Source organism: Osmia lignaria, chromosome 15, assembly GCF_051020975.1.
Source record: "Osmia lignaria lignaria isolate PbOS001 chromosome 15, iyOsmLign1, whole genome shotgun sequence".
In the NCBI taxonomy this organism is placed as follows: domain Eukaryota; kingdom Metazoa; phylum Arthropoda; class Insecta; order Hymenoptera; family Megachilidae; genus Osmia; species Osmia lignaria.
In genome coordinates, this window is record NC_135046.1 from 9,885,575 (window position 1) to 9,907,009 (window position 21,435).

Genomic DNA, 21,435 nt, shown 5'->3' on the forward strand with positions numbered 1-21,435 from the left:
GGAAGCTGCGCACGAGTAGTCGAGTACACGCCGGTGACGTCAGGGCAGTCCGTCCAATGTAAGCGTCGGAATCTCAGTAATAACCCTACGTGCGTGTCGTACGGCGAGGCGTGCTTCTCGTATTCGGTCGTAGAAACGTGAAAGTGGTAGAATATCTCGTTCCGTGAAAGATGTATACCGACAGTACAATGCTGATCGAAATAATCGTCCGATAACCTTTTCATTCATAAACAAACACGCATCATTTACGAGGCAAATGTATTCGATGAGCTTGCGTGTTAAGAAAAAGTCAGATTGTACGCGAACCGCCGCCGTACCTGGCAGTCCACGCGGCCCGGCCCCAAAACACTTTCGCCTCGCTATATACACGCGAAATCGCATCGTGTTTCATTCACAACGCGAGCGCCACTGGCAATGTCGGGAAGTGACAGCCCAACATTCTTTCACGGCCAGCCCTGGTCCAGCTGGATCGAAAGAATCGGACGAGACAAGCCGTTGAGTAAGTGCGATGTATCTCATCGAAATGTTCGTTCGTTTGCTGTCGCTGCTTTAAACGCGACTATGCCGACGAGCGTCTGGCTCGTGTACCTAACCTCAACTTCGATGCTCCTCTTTGTCCGTCCGACTTTGACACAGGGCATCGTTAGGGGCCCGTCGCACACGTTTCTTTTAAAAGCATAGCCAACAATTGTCCGGTGCGTTAAAAGTTTCATTTATTCACCTCGCAATACGGACATTTTATTATCAATTTCTGACGACAATTATGTAATTCGTAGCGAATCTTTAACTGTTAAATACGGAGCGTCGAAACGTTAGCTTTAGAAGGATATAGTATATGGCATGGATATCATTGAGAATTTCGTAAATCATTTGAAAACCGTACAGCCTTGCTCGTATTAATATTATTGTACACTTGTATTTTTTATATCTGTGCTCTTTCTTATGAAATTTTGTTGGAAGAATATTATGCATGTACAAAATGTAAACTTAATAAAAGTTGTTTACCCAGAAGTTTGTGTTTTTTATTTCACATTCTACTTGATACTGATAAAATTTTATAAGATAATGATCTTTTATGGGCAATATTTGATACGAGTCTAACAGTATCGTATGATTTTACTGCAATTATGCATTTACAACTGTAGTATATTAAAATTGAACTTTAAACAGAGGTATAAGATTAATCATGATAATCTTTTATCTCTAGTATTTTTTTTGAAATTAGAAATTACACGTACATTCATATGTATATAATCAGTTTAATTAAAATATTTTTATATGAAACATTAGATACTGTATTGTTTGCTCCATAAGAGAATTCGCTTTGTTTCAGGCGATGAAGAAACAGAAGCTCAACTTTCCACCTCAGTTACACGGCTTTCAGCAGAAGGTAAATAGCAATTTACAAATAACTTCAATACAGGAAGCACATCGTTCTCTTTAAAAAACAACACAATATATTTTTTCTAACAAGATATCTTTTTGTTTCAGATATTGATTTATACGGATTTTGTCCTGAGAGGGATTCCTTTTACACGGTAGTATGTGAAACGTGCCATGCCATAGTCAAACCACAAGCTCTCATTCAACATATGGGTATGTGGTTTTCACTATTGCTTCTCTATTAATAGCAGTATTCCTTTACAAATTAATTTTCTAGATTGAAAAATAATTTGAATTTCTCTTAAGAGATTAATATTTATTCAGAAAAATACAAGGATACACAGAATGTAATACTACATGAACACTATATTTTATATTTTCTCACAGAAAGCCGTCATCCTTCTGGTACGGTTGCTTTTCCACCTCCCACAACTCCAGTCGTGAAGCCTCCCGCGAAAACACCTTATTGTAAAGTGTCGAAGTTGAAAAAGGCACAGCCGTCGCCGCAGATCACCGCCGGTAGCAAAATCAATCACACGACTGTGAAACGTAACGCGGAGCAGCCGGGCATTTCAACGAGTTTGTCCTCGTCATCGATACCGATCTCCTCGTCGCCTCGATCGCCTCTCGAGTCTCTCCCGGTTCAGACGTCGAACTCCAGCGTATCGGTGGTCGCCTCTAGCCCGGTGAAGAGTCCGGGCACCGCGTGTCAGCCTCGTCGAAAGAGGTTGAAAACCGATCGGTCTTTGCTCAAGGACCGCGAGTACGATCCCGATCGGCATTGCGGCGTGTGGAACGACGAGACCGGGAAACCTTGCACCAGGTCGCTCACCTGCAAAGCGCACACGGTCTCGCTGCGACGGACGGTCATCGGTCGGAGCAAAACCTTCGACAAGCTCCTCGCGGAACATCGCGCCTCGAAGGAGGTGTCAAATCGGCCGACGAAGTTGACCGTGACCGGTACAGTCACCTTATCCTCGACAACGTCCAGCCTGAATCCCTTGACACCCACTACTCCCACGTTGACCGTCGAAACGGAAGCACCCAGTTCTCCACCCGTTTTATCGCTGCCAGACACGTATCCACTGCCAAAGGTAAGAACCTTCGCTGATATTGCTTGTTTTATTGTCTTTGGGATCTCCCTAGATTTTTCCTTAGATTTCCCTTGGATCTTTTCCTAAGTTTTCCCTAGGTTCTCCATTGGATATTCTTGGGATTTCCTTAGATTTTCCCAAGTACTAAAGCTAATTCCTAATTAAAAGAATTTAATTTAATTTCTCGTTTCACGCTATTTAAATGCTGTTTATTTGACTTCGCAAGAAGATATTGCAATATGTATTAGGAATGTGTCGTGCTGCTTTGATTTTCTATAGGAAATGAAAGTCTTTCTATTTTCTTGCGAAATCTTTCTTTCTATGCTGTGATCCATCATATGTCTGGCGTCGAGGTGCATCTCTTCCACTCTGTTTATTTGTATAAATTTTCAGATTCGATAAAGTGAAATCTTTTAATGTAGATAATTTTTTGTGACGTTCTTATAATAAGCATGGTCTGGTATATCGGGATAAAACTTTCATTTTTCAGTAGACATTGATAATTTGGTTTTTGTTTTACTTTTCTTGGATCGAAACAATTTGCATATCAAAGGTGGTTCCTTCAGATCTATCGCTTTTTTGGAATAGAAGTGTCAAATGTTTTCCAGTATATAAAATATTTAATGATTTTAGAATCTTACAAAATTAAATGCATAGGAAGAATTCTAAAAGATTCTCGCTTGACGTATAATTCCGTAGCGTCTTTAAGAAATGTACGAATCTTAGTGGAGCCATGATAGCCAACTAATGAATTAGCCAAAAATTGGAGAAAATTAAAATCGGAAAGAAAACAGGTGTTAGCCGATGAAAATTTATCGATCGATACCCCTCTTCGTAGATCTCTTAAGACGCATCGAGACGGAAGTAAGAGAAAAGAAAAAAAAGAGATAGGAACGACGAGGGTGTCGGTTGATCCCTGTTTTCTGTTTTTTTGTCATTGCAGGCTGTTGATTTGCTTTATCGGTGTCTGGCCCCGCATGGCTCCGCTAAACCTGTAAGGCATGCTTTCTTTTCGCCGGCGATCTATAAAAATGACCGATCTCATTGCCAGTCGCGAACGTCTCTTTATTTTCTTTTTTAGACCAAACTCGAAGAGGATTTCGCGAACGAAGAGTTGAGGAGTTTGGAGTCCTCGCTGGTGAACTCGACCGGTTCGTCGCAGTCGAGCTCGATGATGGCGCCGATATCGGTGGTGCTGCCTTCCCTCTCACCGTTGCCAGCTAACAGCGAGGAAGCATCGTCGGTGGCGACCTTGATACCGAGTACAGCCTCGCCAGCGATACCGGTACCAGCAACACTGCCAGCCACTTGCACACAGCCATCGTTGGTCACCACGGTACTCGAGGGTGAAACGCCGATCGACATCGATCCCGAATCAGCGATGACCATCTATTCGCCGGTTTACAAGGACAAGTCACAGTTGATGGTGCAATTGCCGCGTTTGAACAATATCGCGCATTCCCCTATATCGAGGAGTTGCCAACAGGTACCGGCGTCCATGCCGAGTCTGATCTTCGAGCCTATGGAACAGTTGGAGCAGCTGGAACAATTGGAGCAACAGCACGCGACACAGATCAACGGAAAGAGACTGAACCACACGAGCAATTCGAGTCTGGTAAATCAGAGACAGTCGAAGAGAAGCAAACACGACTATCAGCAAGAGTTGTCGACGGCTATCCAAGTGGAAGCTACCACAACATCGTCGCCGTATCCTCATTTCGGCGACATATCTTGGTCGAACTGTCACCCGGAGCCACTGGCCGTAAGTCGGTGGCTTCGTATTTCGTCCAACCGTAAGCAGTATAACTTTAATATTCACTGACATAAGACCCCACCCACTCCAGGCTGAGGACCAGGCTCAAGCGGCGTACGTCTACCTCCTCCGTTCTTCGAGATCCGTTTATTATCCTGGTCGCCCTTGTTAGGTCGCCGTCGATCCTAGGTCCGAAGCCTGTCGAGAAGGGGGACAAAGTCTTGATGAGCGGAACCATAAGAGCCCGCCCATCGAAACCGGCAGCAATTCCTTAACCTGGAATTGAGATGCTTCCTTTGCATGATTCTCTGCCGAACAATATCCGACAAGGTTAGTTATCCTTTCGTTTCATTTCATTTATCCCCGTTGCCTTATTTTTCTTTCTACATCGTCCCGTCTCTGACGTCGGGAGACGAGGAAGGACGTTTTCTATGAAACGAACGAAGGTTTAGGTTTCCTCGACGATGATCGAGGATTATAGGCAGGCTAATTGTTATGGATCGTTCGATTTAGGGGATGTATTCTTACGATGGTACTTTTGTTTTTTTTTATACAGAAAAGAAATCATGATTTATAGAATTAGGTGAAACATTCCTCGATTTAATATTGACCACGATCCCCTGAAACGTTCTACGGATCCGTACGAAGAGCATCTTGTATCAACGATGCTTCCCTTCCGATGATTATATTTTTCACGACGAAATGTCACAGAGAGTGATGCGACAATAGCAATGCTAGCCCTTTTCAAGTATTATATTGGCAGTGGTAGGTAGTTTAGGACACCGACTGATGTACAATTCCTTTCCACCGTCAACATTTTTTTTTTACCGAAATCGCAATTGGTCGAACTTTGATCGGCGTACATCCGAACGCGATTTGTTGATAGGAAAGGATGCAATTTTATTTTTCGTTTTCCCGATGTAGGGGTGCGCGGGTATCCGGAAATTCGGGTGATGATTTATATCTCGAACGCAATGTCGTCTGTCGAGTTGAGTTTCGAATCTCGAGTCGGGTTCGGGTTCCAAAATTACAGCTACACGAATGAATTCACGCGTTGACCCGAGGCTCGGGTACCCGAATCTTCGGTACCGCGGGCGCGAAGTTACATCGAATCGTCCCCGTGAGAAAGGGACTCACTTGAAATAGACAAATGACCAGCCAATAAATTCGTTGTACATACAGAACGTTTGTTAGAGTAGTTCGATTGAGAAAATGAAAAAAAAAAAACATTAGTAGAAGTTGCTCGTGCATTTTCGCACCGAGGCATCATCAGTTTTGTAAATATACCCAGAGATCATAAATACCGTTGTCCTTTTTGTAAATAACTGAGAATAGTTGGACGACGCACGGAGCGGCCGACGATAAGGTTTTCGCGCGTAGAAACTTCGACTTATTTTCCATGATCCGTGTACAAATGGTCTCTCACCTTGTACATACATATACATATATATATATATATATCATAGTATACATACATATATTTTTTTTATCGATCACGATCTCTTCAACATTTTTACGTATGACACCTACGCGACCTCAGTAAACGTAACGTCGTCGATTATTCGTTTTTTTGTTTCTTTGAAAAATTTTTTTTTTTTTTTTTTTTTTTTCGTTCAGTTCTGCTTTTTTGTGTACAATGGAATGTGAGAGTGTAACGTGTTTAGTGTAATTAATTAATCATGGCAGGAAATCGATTCGATCGCTCGCTTAGGATCCAAATTTCAGCTTCTGCTCTTTGCATCGATCGATGAAATTCATCGATCTTGAGAGTATAGATTGTATAGAATTTTAGTAGAGAATTAGTTAGACTTGAGATAATGAATAATTGTATTTGTTCTTTCATTTCTTTTTCTGTTTTTAATTGCCGAATCACGGCAGACGACTTTAGCGAGCCATAAATTCTCCCAATCGTAGGTAGATACCAGCCATCGTCCTACCCCCTATCCCTCCCCTAAGACGATTTATTTTTGTAAAACGTGTGTCGGTTCTAATTTGCGCGAAGCGCTGTTCTCTTCAGCGTAACGCGACAGGTGGCATATATCTATACATACATTTACGAACTTCTTATCATAGATTGTGATATTTAACTAATTAGCGAAAATTTATTCTAAATCGTGCGTGTGCGTTAGCGAAAGGGGGAGAAATATTTGGACGGGCGAAAAGAGGCGGGATGTATGATCTTTGAAGAGGGGAAAAAAGATTTATATTAGGGGTGTGGGAGGAGCCAAAATCCCTATGGGATGGTTGGAATGGGTGAAAGGGTTGAGTTTGGTAATATAAAAATTTTGGAAAATTCATATTATTTTCTTGGAATAATTCTTATTTAATTCTACCCTGGATTAGAAATATTTAACCCTTTTGGCACTGTAGGCTATAGTCATCTAATGCAAAATTTTTTATTGCAAAAAAAATTTCATGGTAAAAATAATTTTATTTCTATTTTCAAAAAACATTTTTCAACCCAATTAGACCCATTATTTTGAAGTCCTCCCAGCCCCTAATTTATTTGCGCTTAAATCCGGCTACGATTTTCGCCGCTCCCGTAGAAAAAATAAAATTTCCGCTCTGTGTATCGTGTTTGTAGCGTTTTCAGAGTTCTATTGTTGAGTTCTGCTTTAGACGCTGAGGTCTAGTGAGCGAAATGAAAGAGATATATGCTATAGGTGAAAAAATGAAAAGAGAAAATTAATTTTGAAATAGGGAAAAAGACGAGCCGACGAAGGGACGTTGAATTTCATTTCGTTACCGCGCAGTATAAACATTATTATTACCCGCTATTACTCGAGACGATAACGTGGTGTCCAGTCGGTTCACCGCCATGTTTGTTCCTTGGAGGATCAATGAGACGATGATTGATCGATAGATCTGAATATAGTGTAATATATGCCTCACTTTGATCAATAGTAAACGACTATATCGCCTTATAATCGTAATCATGAATTTTGCCTTAAGAATTAATTTAGTAACCATTGAAGACTATTGTGAGAGTGTTTCGAAGAGTAGACCGTGGATGTTTGTGCAAAACGTGCACGAAAATTTGATAAATTTCATTTAAAGGCTAAAGTTATAAAATTTTGCAATTGGTATCTTTAGACACCGGGGAATTTAAAATCTACATATACGTTTGTATAAATATCTACTGTTTACTCGTATCAATAAACAATCGAATCATCGTCGATGAAGAGACAGCAATAATGATTATTGAGAAAATAGGCAGCGAACCGACGAGACTGAATCGTTTCTTACGTCCGTTTACTGATCTTCTCGGCTACCTGAAACCGTGATAATTTGTACATAAATCGCGTAAGCAATTACCCGTGTACCTATGGTATCGACGAAACCTCTACAGGTATATATTATATATATACATACACACACACACACATACACATATGATTCTATCGAAGTTGAAGAAGGGAGGAAATATATTGAAATAGAAGGCGCTGAACGCTTTAGCCCAAGTGTACCTACCTTTATTGTATCTGAAGAACTTTACATAGGTTACATTTATGGTACACGTAATATGGTGTGTGAATATCTCCTGTACATAACAAGTGCCCCGTGCATGCTTGTGGCGCACGATATGCTGCGCGCATGCGCGAATATACGTATGTTCTTTTTTAGAATACCTACACAGGTGTACGAAAATATTTCAACAGCAGAGTGTTCATAATTACCTGATATGATTGGTCTTCTTTTTTTAATAGTTTTGGAAAATGGATCATCGTGTGATACACGTGATATTATTTAATATACTTTGATTAGTTTAGAAAATATTTTAATTTAGGTTAAGTACTTCCTGGGATCATCCTGGGGTTTATTGGAGTTCTTGGATTTCCCTTAGATTTTCCTAGGGTTTCCCTTAGATTATCTTAGGATTTCCCTTGGATTTTCTTAGGATTTTCCTTGGATTTCCTAGGGTTTCCTAGATTTTCTTAGGATTTTTCTTGGATTTCGCTTAGGCTTTCCTAAGTTTGCCCTTAGATTTTCCTAGGATTTCCTTTCGATTTTCTTAGGATTTTCCTAGAATCTCCCTGGATTCGTCCTTAGAATTTCCCTAGGATCTCCTTGAGTTCTGCCTTAGAATTTTCTTAGAATCTCCCAGGGATCCTAGGGTTCCCTATAACCAAAATCAGAACAGTCGTTCTAGTTTATTTCTAGATTTCACAATTTCTTCAACTAAGAATCTTTACAGTTATTCTAATGTACCCTAAACCTTTAAATGCCTAATTTAATGAACATACTGCTGTTCGAACGATTTTATGCACCATTGTACGTACCACGTGTTAGTGTTCATCGATCGATGTTGTTTTTCAACGAAGTTTCGAGCGGTTCGACGGTGTGCAATAACAACCGCTAGAACAATGGTAACAATAAAGAAACTCAGAAATGCTGTATGCCGACGAAATAGAAAATCGATCGATTCAATCACGTATTAATCGTTCAAAGGAACATTTTTTTTTTTATTTTTTACTAAGCAATAATACAAACAGTCCACGGTTAAGCGAGTGCACAGCAATAATAATTCTAATTATTTCTAATTAGATTTCTCGCAAGTATTATACAAAGACATTTATCGTTGGCTTACAGTATAAAAAATCAATTTCTCCGGTAAATTATATGGGAAAAATGATCGGGAATGCTTTTGTACGAAGTTTTATCGTTTCAGTTTTGCTTGGAACCGTTCGAGACGCGCGTTAGTATTCTTCGTTTCTTTTCGATGGTTAGTTAACGAATCCGCGTGAAAAATTGGTGCGTTGGACTCGTGGTGGCTCGCATAAGACTGAGTACGCTTAGAAACAAGAGAAAAAGAATATTGTATCTTCTTGTCGAATAAAAAGTAATCTCTCAAAAAGGTGAATCAGCGATGATTTCTTTTTCTATTGGAAATTTAGCAAACGTGGTAGTTTCGCGCGACAGAAGTACGATGCTTTTTCTTTTTTATTGTTCCACGTACAAATCGCTCGTCCGTTTTGTCCGAGGCACTATCATTTCACGCGGACGAATCTAATAGATACACGTTAGAACAGCTCTGACTTCGTTAATGACGCAACAAGATACAACAAGATATACTTTGTGGCATTTAATTTAAATATACGTTTTATATTTATTTGTAAATTGATTTTGTTCATTCAGTCCGTCACCCACCATCCGCTTCTTCTTCTTCTTCTATGTGCGTCTTTGTTCGATATTATAAAATTGTAAATTAGAGATAGGACATTATTAGATTAGAAATCTTCTGTATACGTTGCTTGTAATTACCTGGTCTGTTTTGATTAATTAATGAACCTTCTTCATTTCATATTACCATTTGATTATTTCCAAAACTATAATAGTTAAAAGGATATTTTTCAAATAAAATACGTATAAAATTTACCTAGATTAAGGAAAAAATTGCTACAGTTTTGGATGATCTACAGTAAGACGCATATGGTGCGTCACCCATTGGTTAGCTTAGGACGCATAAGGTGCGTCACTAAATATAGAATGATCCACTTGACTATTTGAGATCATGGCTCTTTTCTAAGTGCAATTAGACAAAAAATAAATGATTTAAAAAGGATTATATTAAAATGCAATGTTTATAAAATCAATAGTGTCATTAAAGCAACTATCATTGCAAATTCCATTGATCGATCAAAACAGACTGGTATCCGTTACATATCATTGATAGGAAGAGAAGAAATTAATTAAATAATCATACAGCTGTTTGTTTCCTCGTATTTTTTCTGTATCATAGTTGAAAAGCTAGAGAAACATCGCGCAAACGGAGTTCAGTGGCGAACCGTGCTTGAACTTGTTACTTGTACCGTGCCACGTGAAAATCGAATTCCAAGCTTGGAATTAAACCAGCTGATTGAAAAGGCTCGAGTAATGCAATCGCGATTCCCTAACCACGGTCAATTCGTCGTGATTGCGCGTAATTCGCGATTCGACGAAAGGGAAGCGAGAAACGCGACGCGTTCCTTCATCGCGTATTCTCGACACGATCGGAACACTGCTTTCCAGACGAAATAAAGACCGGTCAGGGGAGGCCACGATTGTTGTTTCGTCGATGAAACATTGTTCGAGCATACGGCGTGCGTAAACGATCCTCCGCAATTCTGTGAAATAAAGCGTCACGTTGAAATCGAAGGTACAATGATCATTGAAGAGGAAAAGGATTCTCTGGCAGCTTTTATTTTTATCAATTTGCCAAATTTTTTTTACGAATCCTTTAATTATCTACGAACGCGACGCACCAGGTGTGTCTTGGAGGAAACGAAGAATTTTAATTAAAATATTAAATTTAATATTTTAATTAAAATTTTAATAATAATTAATATTTTAATTCAATTTAATTTTAATTAAAATATATTATTTTAGTAGAAAATGATTAATGAAAATTGGAATATTATTATAAAAAATTGTCACCAATTTACAATGGGGTTGCGTTACGTGACGCTTTATTAATTTTGCTTTCTGTAATCATAAGCACTCTAAATTATTTTCAACCCAATTACCCAATGTCAAAGCGTCATTTCCTTACAGAAGAAGAAAGAATCCGCTAGAACGTAAAATTAGAAAGTATATTTAAAATAGTGTGTCGGTCGCCTTTTGAAATCGAACGTAGTACACGTTCCTCGACACCTTGCTCCTCACGAAAAAAACGGGACCGGGATGGAAGAAAAGAAGAAATGAAGTTAAGGTTTAAAGACTAGCTCGTAAGAGTACGTATGTACGACTTGTGTAAATCATTGTGACATCCTCTCTGGTTCGATTCACACCACGCGACTGACTTTGTACAATACTATTCGCATATGCTCGTCGGGTTAGGGACAGAAATCATAACGCAAGACATGTACATTCTCCGCGATATTTAATAACGATATTTTTTTATTCATCCTATTATAGATACACATCTGATATAAGATAGTTCATACAGGTTTGGATGGTGATATACTTGGTGATTTTCATAATAAGGCTTCAGGACTTAAGAATAATATTGATCATCATGTTTGGATCCAATTATGAGAATAAAATCTAAATCCTAAGATAGGAGTCAGAGAAATCTAAAGGAAATCCTAGGAAATTCTAAGAGAAATCCTAGGAAAACCTAATAGAAATCCAAGGGTGATCCTAATAAGGGCTTAACTTAAATTAAAATATTTTCTAAACTAATCAATTTTCGACCCACGTAATTAGGCGTTGTATTCTAAATTTTCAAATCTGTTAATATTTTATTTATCAAAAATTCCTCATAACTCTAAAATTTAATTTTACAAAAATCCTGGAGGCTTCTTTTGAAACACCCTGTATATTACAGTAATATAACATAGCTCATACCATTACATAGGTCTATGCATCTTCTTCGACGTTTAATCGTATGCATCGATTACAGAGTAATAGAACTTTATCGCATCTAATCATCTAACCGATTACACGAGTACTTAGATCGTGTAAATCCAACGGAACGAATGGGAAATGCATCAACAATAACGAAACTGTTGCATACCGGGTGTGCCGTGTGCAAAGATCATGAAAACGCGTCTATACGATCGCTGATCGTGTGTTACTGTATTAAAGTATAACGTTTAACCGGTCGGCGAATGCTGACACGCGTTCGTGATCATATTTCTCTCAGGTATTTAGCATGTTTGTATCCAACGACACCTTTCTGTAATAAATCATTCGGACAGTGGACGTAATACCGGATGTGCCGCGCAACGGCTCTGTTTCCGTGTTTTCTCTTAGCGGCTTCCACTCGACGCTTCGATCGCATGCTCGAGAAACTTGTAGATTTTTCAAATAGCTTACAAGAATTTTTGCATCGAGCCGCTTTGAATCGTAAGGGCTTCGACTGGCGGGAGGAAGTTTATGGGGTTGACGATTTATAAATAGACGATTCTATTTTAGAAATTATCCGCTATTCCTCTTGCTATTCCTGTTATTCAAATTTTAACGCTTTCACGATATTTCGAGAAGCTGGCTGGAAAATATTCAATTGAAACTTTCAGATTTTAACGGAAACATTCGAAAATTCCATAGATTTCCGCTCGTCGGTCAGCGTGGAAATTGAAATTTGATAAAAACGAGGAAATTCGTAGATTAAGGAAAACTCTTCGCTCCTAAGGAACGACTTTTACCTAAGAATTTTCATACTCTTAACATTTTTCTGATTCTCTTCGATCTATATGGAAATCTTCTGAAAACCAACGAAAACGAATCCCTCGCTCCAAAGGAGCGATTTAATTTTCTCCGAAATTCTACCAACTCCTATCTGATTTCCCTTTCGTCTCGTCACGAGTTTCGTGAATGATAATTACAGTTCTCAGCGTTAAGAGAACCTCCGATGTTAGTATATTTGATAACACATTCTTAAAAAAAAAATATGATGAGATTCGTTCGCAATCAACGATCTCAGTTTCATTCGAAGGCGAAACCAAGCAGTATTAAGAGCGTTCTTCTTGATCCAGCAAGAAAGCGGGCTTTGCGACGATTTTCGGCGCTTGTAACGAGCAACCGGTGTTGTTTAATTATTTTGAGAAATGTGATATGAAATTGAGGGGATGGATGTTTATGGAAAATTAAAGAGGATGAGAAAGAAAGGAATGCAGACGAGTGAAAAGATCGAGACAGTATTGTTACACCGTTGATCGTTATATGTGCATAAATGCTTCGGAAATAAATGAATCCAAATCACACGTCGACATCATTTTCTCGTAATTTGTTTATTAAACGCGGTAGAAATATTTATAATTTTTTGAAAATTAATGAATTTGAAATTTGTCATAACGATAGAAATATTTTAAATTTAGAAATTAATTAATTTTTGTAATTTGATCGAATCAGAGTTTCCCAGGAAAAATGGTAATGGCCCTGGGTTCTCTGATTTGATCGAAATCGTACGAGTAGAAGTTTATTGATTTTATTAATCGATTTGTAAAATTGATTTATCGATAAACGAAGCAGGCAATTCTTGTTTCGACACGGTTTTCCAGATTACTTTTGAACAGATGATATCTCGTAGCTTCGAACATGTTCGCGAGAAACGAGCAAGTTTCACGCGTAACGTGAAAGGACGCTTGGGTGACTTGGGGGACACAGAACTGGTCCACCCACTGGTAATTCCATATTTTTTTTTTTTTGTAACGCTGTATCGAGTAAGGAGGAGCACGGGATCGATTCGCATCTCGATCGAGAACGATCCTTATCGAGAATTGCCATCTACAACATTACAAAATTTATTATTTTAATTGAACAAAATTTGTTGCAAATGTAAGTATCGTGTTAAGAAATCAATTTTTTTTTTTTGTACTAACATACAATTTTTTTCTGTTTCAGGTTCGACGAAAGAGCGCAGTTGCCGAGATCCAAATAAAGATTTCACGTCTTTTATTCGAATCGCAAAGAATAGACGAAGAGGATGCTTTAAATAGCTGTCCAAGAAGATTCTTCAGGTAATTCCACTGTACCCTGTTTTCTTCTTTGTTGTTCTCTTGCTTACGTCATACTCCTGGTCTTTGTGTTTCCATTCCGAGCTCGTGTTTCGGGAGGGATTATTTTCTCGATTTGCGGTGGAAACAGCGGAATCGTCTCGTAAACAGCGCACGTACAACGATAAATTCGTTGGTATTTAAATACTATTACAATAACGTTAAGGGGAACAATGTCGAACGATCCAAACGATATTTAAACATTTTTCAAACAGGTGTATTTCAGGTTTACGCTTTCAACGCTGAAACTGATTTCTATCTGATCTCAACGAGAAACGTTTCCAGCCGTTAGTCATTCTAGGATCTTCTTAGGACGGTGATTATTATCTAGCATCGTTTATTTTCGTTAGAGTGTCTAATAACAGGTTCATAGAGCCCACGCTTTGCCATAAGAACGAACAGGATGTGTCGTAACATATGTACACCACTTAATGGCGTGAGACAGAAAAAGCTCGTGTAAACATATGCCTTATTAGATGCTGTATTTAATGATAATCTTTAATAGAAAGCCCGAGTATCGTGCGTCGCCGACTCTCCGGACCAACCCTTGGAAGGTATAAAAATATTGAACAACGTCAAATCATTTTCAAATTTTAGTTTTCATGGTTACAGTCTTCGTCATTTGCGATAAAAAGCCTTATTAATGATAATCTTTAATAGAGAGTCCGAGTACCGTGCGTCGCCGACTCTCCGGACCAACCCTTGGAAGGTATAAAAATATTGAACAACGTCAAATCATTTTCAAATTTTAGTTTTCATGGTTACAGTCTTCGTCATTTGCGATGAAAAGCCTTATTAATGATAATCTTTAATAGAGAGTCCGAGTACCGTGCGTCGCCGAATATCTGGACCAACCCTTGGAAGGTATAAAAATATCGAACAACGTCAAATCATTTTCAAATTTTATTTTTCATGATTACAGTCTTCGTCATTTGCGATGAAAAGCATTATTAATGATAATCTTTAATAGAATCAGAGTACCGTGCGTCGCCGACTCTCCGGACCAACCCTTGGAAGGTATAAAAATATCGAACAACGTCAAATCATTTTCAAATTTTAGTTTTCATGGTTACAGTCTTCGTCATTTGCGATGAAAAGCATTATTAATGATAATCTTTAATAGAAAGTCCGTGTACCGTGCGTCGCCGACTCTCCGGACCAACCCTTGGAAGGTATAAAAATATTGAACAACGTCAAATCATTTTCAAATTTTAGTTTTCATGGTTACAGTCTTCGTCATTTGCGATGGAAAGCATTATTAATGATAATCTTTAATAGAATCCGAGTACCGTGCGTCGCCGAATATCCGGACCAACCCTTGGAAGGTATAAAAATATTGAACAACGTCAAATCATTTTCAAATTTTATTTTTCATGGTTACAGTCTTCGTCATTTGCGATGAAAAGCATTATTAATGATAATCTTTAATAGAGAGTCCGAGTACCGTGCGTCGCCGAATATCCGGACCAACCCTTGGATGGTATAAAAATAATGAACAACGTCAGATCTGTTTAGAAATCATTTTCAAATTTTATTTTTCATGGTTACAGTCTTCGTCATTTGCAACGAAAGGGTTAACGAAGCATAAAGGAAGCTCGGATCACGGAGAGCACCCGTTAGGAGGTAAAATTAGAGGTGCGGTTTCGGTACAATTATTAAAATAGAAGAGTGACCGGTGTACACGGGTTCAAGTGGAGGGTGTCTGACTCATCCGACAAAACGTATCGTAGAAGCGGTGGACGAGGTGGAAACTGCGAAATCTATTTGTTGACCAGATCTCTGCGAGTGCACCAGCTGGACCCAATCGAGAGATTTCTCGCGATGCTCGGGTCATTGCCATCCCTGTTGGCCATCGCTTTATTACCGGCTGGCTGTTGACTTTGGCCCTGGACAATGCTGGAACAAATCATCGTAAAGACGGCGACGCACGGTTATCAGTTTCCATCTGATTCCGAACGCAACCGCGTAAAACGTGACTTGGATCCGCGAACGTTGCCACCATTGAAGCTCTCTTCAAGGCTGTCACCTTCTTCTGGTAAGATACGTATTACCTAATGGAGGTGAAACTGGTTAAATGATTACTCAATGGATTTACTGCTAAATGGATCATTTAAAATTATAAAAAAATGTTCAAATGAAATAGGATGGTTTAAAATTTTCTTTAAAAAGAAAAATATTCCTGTAAGAAACACGATCCTCCCAGGGAATAGCAGTCATTTTAACCCCAGTTTGCCATAAAAGGTTTAAGTTACTTAAGCATAATGTTACAAGACATCCTCTTCTTTGAAACAAAGAATAATTCTCTCCTAAAGTAAAACGTTTCCGGTATTCCTGTCTGTTTCTAGAGCAAATCTTCGAAGTTTATCAGTGGGTTCTTTCTACCTGAAGAAAAGGTACGAACCTTTTCAGGCTGATCCAACCATGGGCCAGGTGGTAGGATTTGAAACGCTGCTATTCAGAAGATTTGCGAAGGGAATAGCCGGTTTCTTCTCCGACGTTTGTTACTTTCCCGTTACACATTCTTCCTGCTTACGGCGGGCTTACAAAGGAATCGGTTAAATCGGTCGTAGAAGTAGGCGAAGGTAAAATTCTCACTTTCTTCGAGTCACTGTTACTCGAGTTCGCTTCCTTTCGTTTCCTAACACAGATCGCGAGGTATAATAATCGTAAAACGATCGGCGTGAAAGCATGCCAGTATAATCTCATATCGCGTTTACCTACGGTTGCGTAAGGCCAGATGAAAGCTCGTTACCTGTGCTAATTGAATTGACGATTGTGCAACTTCCTTTCCTGAAAAAAGTAGTTCTTTTCTAAAGTAACATGTTTACAAAATATTTCATAGAACTACGATTAATCCTTTTTAATTTAAGGATGCCTTATAATTATAAATGAAAATTAATTACCAAAATCATAGACTGATGCGGAACCCTTCAGTGGAAAATTACAAATAATGAAAAATATATTTCTATTTCAGAAAATCCAGGAAGGGTTAATTTAAAATATTTTATTTTTAACATAAAAATGAAAAATCCTTGAATCTATAGTAACATATTTACAAAATATTTCATAGAGTCAAGATTAACCCTTTTTAATTTAAGGATGCCATATAATTACGAATTAAAATTAATTACCAAAGTCATAGATTGGCGCAGAATAATTAATGGCACCCTTCTATTAAAATATATTTCTAGTTCAGAAAATCCAGGAAGGGTTAATTAAAAATATTTTATTTTTAACATAAAAATGAAAAATCCTTGAATCTATAGTAACATATTTACAAAATATTTCATAGAGTCAAGATTAACCCTTTTTAATTTAAGGATGCCATATAATTACGAATTAAAATTAATTACCAAAGTCATAGATTGGTGCAGAATAATTAATGGCACCCTTCTATTAAAATATATTTCTAGTTCAGAAAATCCAGGAAGGGTTAATTAAAAATATTTTATTTTTAACATAAAAATGAAAAATCCTTGAATCTATAGTAACATATTTACAAAATATTTCATAGAGTCACGATTAACCCTTTTTAATTTAAGGATGCCATATAATTACGAATTAAAATTAATTACCAAAGTCATAGATTGGCGCAGAATAATTAATGGCACCCTTCTATTAAAATATATTTCTAGTTCAGAAAATTCAGGAAGGGTTAATTTAAAAAATTTTATTTTCAATATAAACATGAATAATCCTTGAACCTGATTAGAAGTTTCTTCTGTTTCAGAGAAAAGTGGATGAAAGTGGAGGAGCATCTGGCTAGCGAGGCAAAAGTTTGCGAATTCGTCCCTGACCCTTACCTGATCGACTTCTTTCCAGCCGGTGGGGCCTGTAGCACCCTGTCCGCTCTTACCGTGTAGCAACCTGCCGTTTGCTGGCTTCGCTGCATCTCTCCAGCATCCTGCAACAGTTCTTTTTCTATTTTCAACCTTGCGTCTCCTCTTCGTCGGTCGTTCGGTATCTGAGTAACATCCGTCTCTTTTTCCTTGCTGCTACAAGCATCAGCAGCAGCAGCAGCAGCAGTAATGGAAGGGGCCATAGGCTGAAGGAGAAGGAGAAGAACCAGTCGTGAACCAGAACCGTCGGTCCTCAGAATCTCCCAGTCACCTCTTCGAGTCTGTGCGGGGACCAGCGTGTAGATTTGTCGCGGACGATTTCATTTTTCCCGCTCTCCATCGCGCGGCAATCGTTCAGGATGACCAGCAGGATACGAAGAATCGACGATTCGGTGAGTCTTTCAATTTTTTACACCGATTTCTACAAACCGGTTGAAACAAGACGTTCTTGTAAAATCGCTTGACATTGCTACCACAAAACCGGTACCATACTTGTGGATATGTACATTTCCGGACTTGCAATTCGTTATGCAAGTCTATTAGAACGATCTGCGATCGGTTTTCATTCGTACGTTATACACGACTGCTTTTTGCGACGAGAAACGAGTTTCCCTGTGTAGGACTCTGTTTTCTACACAGTGAAGAAGCTTTCGGTGGTGTAGGTTTGATGTCGGTGGAAAAATGGGTATTGGAATTTGTAATTTTTTATTTTAATTTGTTTCATTTCTATTTGGAGTTATTTTGATGGAGTTTTATTTCATGATCTTTTTTTCAATATTTTTCTGGTATGTGATATTTAATGAGCATCGAGTAATTATTATTATAGCTACTCTTAGTATATGTATAGTGATCATTAGGAGGTTCCATGATATGGGTTATCACTTCTAATACTGCTGTTTCTCTCATATCAAATTCATGAATGAAAATTTGATCTGATTGAAACTCTGATGATCCTATTGTGGGATACCGGTATTGTTGTTCTAATTATGATCGAACCAGGTGCCATGAGCAATCTCGTGGAATTAGAAATTCGGTCGTTAAACGCGTAGGTGACTTTCTACTTGTCATTGGCCCGATGTAAATGTTCGTCGAAGGACAATAGCGTGGAAGAGCGTGGGTCACGCAGGCATAATGAATTTCATCTAAAGTATCGCGTTAACAACGATTCTGTCGATGGTAACTTTAGAGTATTGCGATCTTGAAGGTTGGAAATTTTTAAGTTTATAAATTCCATAGCTTCAAAATTTTAAAAATTACAAATTCCATAGCTCCAAAATTTAAAGTTTAGAAATTTAAAAAGTTATAAATTTCATAGCTTCAAAATTTTAAAGCTCCAAATTTTAAAAATTACAAATTCCATAGCTCCAAAATTTTAAGTTTAGAAATTTAAAAAGTTATAAATTTCATAGCTTCAAAATTTTAAAGCTCCAAAATTTAAAAAGTTATAAACTCCATAGCTCCAAAATTTAAAGTTTGGAAATTTAAAAAGTTATAAACTCCATAGCTCCAAAATTTAAAGTTTAGAAATTTAAAAAGTTATAAACTCCATAGCTCCAAAATTTAAAGTTTAGAAATTTAAAAAGTTATAAACTCCATAGCTCCAAAATTGAAAGTTTAGAAATTAAAAAAATTATAAATTCCATAGCTCTAAAATTTCCATGCTTCAAATTCCACAGCTCTATTATTCCGAAGCTTTTGAATTGCAAACCTGTAGATATTCGAAGCTTTCGAATGACAAAGCCTGTGAATTCCATAGCTTTAGAATTTCCCTCATTGAAGCATCCGATCCTTTGACGTCCACTCGTCACAGATCAATCATGCCTCTAACCAATTTATACGGCGCACTACTGACGTCGCATTCATTAATGTTACTTCCACGTATAAATTGCGACAATATATGGGTTATTGAGAATAATTATTTCATGGATGCTACGGTGTACCCGGCTTGTTTCACGTGCTCCACCAACAAGTCAATAACCTGCGTTCTTTTACGAGGTCGAAGTTTTAATAAATTCGCGATAAAAGTTCGATAACGACCAACCTCTCCGTACATCTTTTCCCAATAACACAAAACAATAAAATTCATTGTTTATTATACGCACGAAAATGGATATCGATTCGTTGCCGTTGAATGGAAAATCAACACCGTTCGTTGTCTATTGGTACCTGGCAAGTAAACGAACCTTTGTATCTTTTACCTCGATCCTAGAATAGATTCGTTCACTGTCAGTCACGAATTTAAACGTGATCTACGACGAATGGAACGAATGTTTGATCGTGGACCGAAGGGTTCTCGTTGCTTGCTTAAACTACACCCACGCCGGCTACGATTTGCATATCGCGTTCCGCTATTTCTTCGTGTTTACGAACCATTCGATCGCCGCTTATATACATCACGTTTCTATCGTGAAAACAAGTGGACTTCGGGTTACGTGGAAATTCAACGATAAGACACGCGGCTCTTTGTCGCTACCGCTTCGATAAAACCTGGCTGATTTCCAACTTACGCTTTAATGTAACACCATTTCTGTCTGGATATAAATCCTTATGTGCAAAAAGTGGTAAATGATGGGAAGAAGCGCGAGGAGATATTCCTGGATACTGTAACAGTATTTGAGGAAAGAAGAATAATATTTTTTAACAGATTCGAAATATTCCAAATTATATTCTTATTAATTTATATTTTTAATTTATCTTATAACGGCTATTGTTACCGTGGCAATTAAGATATTAAGATGGATCACCTGTGTGAATCAGCTTATCATTTATATCGTGTTGATTAGTCTTCTTTAATTAATTGGTGTATTTTAAGTCGAGTCATTTCTTGCAATTTGATTAGGATACATAGTTTAAAATTTGATGGTTGATTTAGTTAAGATAAATCATACCTTTCTATTCTATTTATGGATCACATTGAAGGATTATTCAAAGTTTCATTACACAAGTACATGAATCGACTGACGTGTTTCTGCATACAGTGGACAGATTAAACATTTTCTATTTAAATGTGCTAATCCTTTCGGTATACAATAATACATTGACGAGGTTTTTCAAAGGGTAGAAACGTTTTGAATTTCAAAGGTAATCTTTCAGAATTCATTGAAAGTTTAAGTGAATCGATATATGCAATCTTTGAGTTTCAGTATGAATCTTGATTCAGAAATTCTGTGTTGCTATCAAAACTTTTGACGTCATCGTATTCTTTGGTATTCAAATATCCAAGGCCTTTTATATATATTCTCTGTCATGAACGAATTGTAGGATTATCATTTATCTTTTATGAAAGATAATTGTAATTTCATGCAGGTAGAATTCTTCCAGCTCTGATTTCAAAATTTTGCCTTTCTCTTTAAAGATTCATAGTTTAGTTCCAAGGCTGTAAAATCGGAAGCTCTAGAATTTCTCGGAGCTTCCAAATACAGCTTTCTCCAACTTTCACGACCACCCTGTACTACATGAAAACCGAGTATCCACCGCATAATTTCCCTTCGAATACCAAACGTTTCGTAGAATTTCCTGCCTACTATTTACCGTAGGATGCTCCAAATAATTATACAGCAATGCTTCCAGTTACTCCTCTATTATCGAATGCCGTTGCGCGCTAGTAAATACACACGAGGGTTTTACTCTAGATTTACGTAAACCGCGATATGAAAACGAAGCCGATTATCGTGGTAGGATCACGAAGAAAAATGCATGGAAGGCGTTGAAGGAACTTGGAGCACGCTTGAAAACCGGTCACGTAACTGGCTGACGCGTTTCTCCAAGCCGTTTCGCTGCGTATCAAAAGCGGTGCAATCAAGAGGAAGAGCGCGTTACGTGTACACAGGTTAATAACTCTCTTTATTCGAGACGCGTAAACGACGTGTATCCAGCTTGCGACCGATAAT

General features: G+C 38.0%; 3 protein-coding genes across 6 annotated transcripts in view; 2 read left to right on the plus strand and 1 right to left on the minus strand.

The window, feature by feature from the left end:
- Positions 1-10: 10 nt before the first annotated feature.
- Positions 11-8,702, plus strand: LOC117600425 (uncharacterized). Of its 2 annotated transcripts, XM_034315856.2 has the most exons (6): positions 11-499; positions 1,334-1,390; positions 1,492-1,596; positions 1,771-2,477; positions 3,421-3,471; positions 3,559-8,702. In XM_034315856.2, exons 1-6 carry the CDS (start codon positions 415-417, stop codon positions 4,297-4,299), a joined length of 1,746 nt encoding a protein of 581 aa, XP_034171747.1. In that variant the 5' UTR covers positions 11-414; the 3' UTR covers positions 4,300-8,702. The 2 variants fall into 2 exon arrangements, with proteins under 2 accessions (XP_034171747.1, XP_034171749.1); XM_034315858.2 differs by lacking the exon at positions 3,421-3,471.
- Positions 8,703-15,630: 6,928 nt separating this feature from the next.
- Positions 15,631-17,748, minus strand: LOC117600427 (uncharacterized). 2 transcript variants are annotated; one of them, XR_013063546.1, is made up of 4 exons: positions 17,510-17,748; positions 16,459-16,496; positions 16,108-16,344; positions 15,631-15,757 (listed from the first exon to the last, which is right to left on the minus strand). XR_013063546.1 is itself a non-coding variant. In XM_076692689.1 (3 exons), exons 1-3 carry the CDS (start codon positions 17,746-17,748, stop codon positions 16,298-16,300), a joined length of 324 nt encoding a protein of 107 aa, XP_076548804.1. In that variant the 3' UTR covers positions 15,841-16,297. The 2 variants fall into 2 exon arrangements, 1 of the variants encoding a protein (XP_076548804.1); XM_076692689.1 differs by lacking the exon at positions 15,631-15,757 and having other exon boundaries at positions 15,841-16,344.
- A 45-nt stretch (positions 17,749-17,793) lies between these two features.
- The window catches only part of Kank (KN motif and ankyrin repeat domain-containing protein 2 kank), a 33,816-nt gene continuing 30,174 nt past the window's right edge, over positions 17,794-21,435 (plus strand). For both annotated transcript variants that reach the window (XM_034315849.2, XM_034315853.2), the window contains exon 1: positions 17,794-17,937. The gene's annotated coding sequence lies outside the window, so the exon portion shown is untranslated. The remainder of the gene's footprint in view (positions 17,938-21,435) is intronic.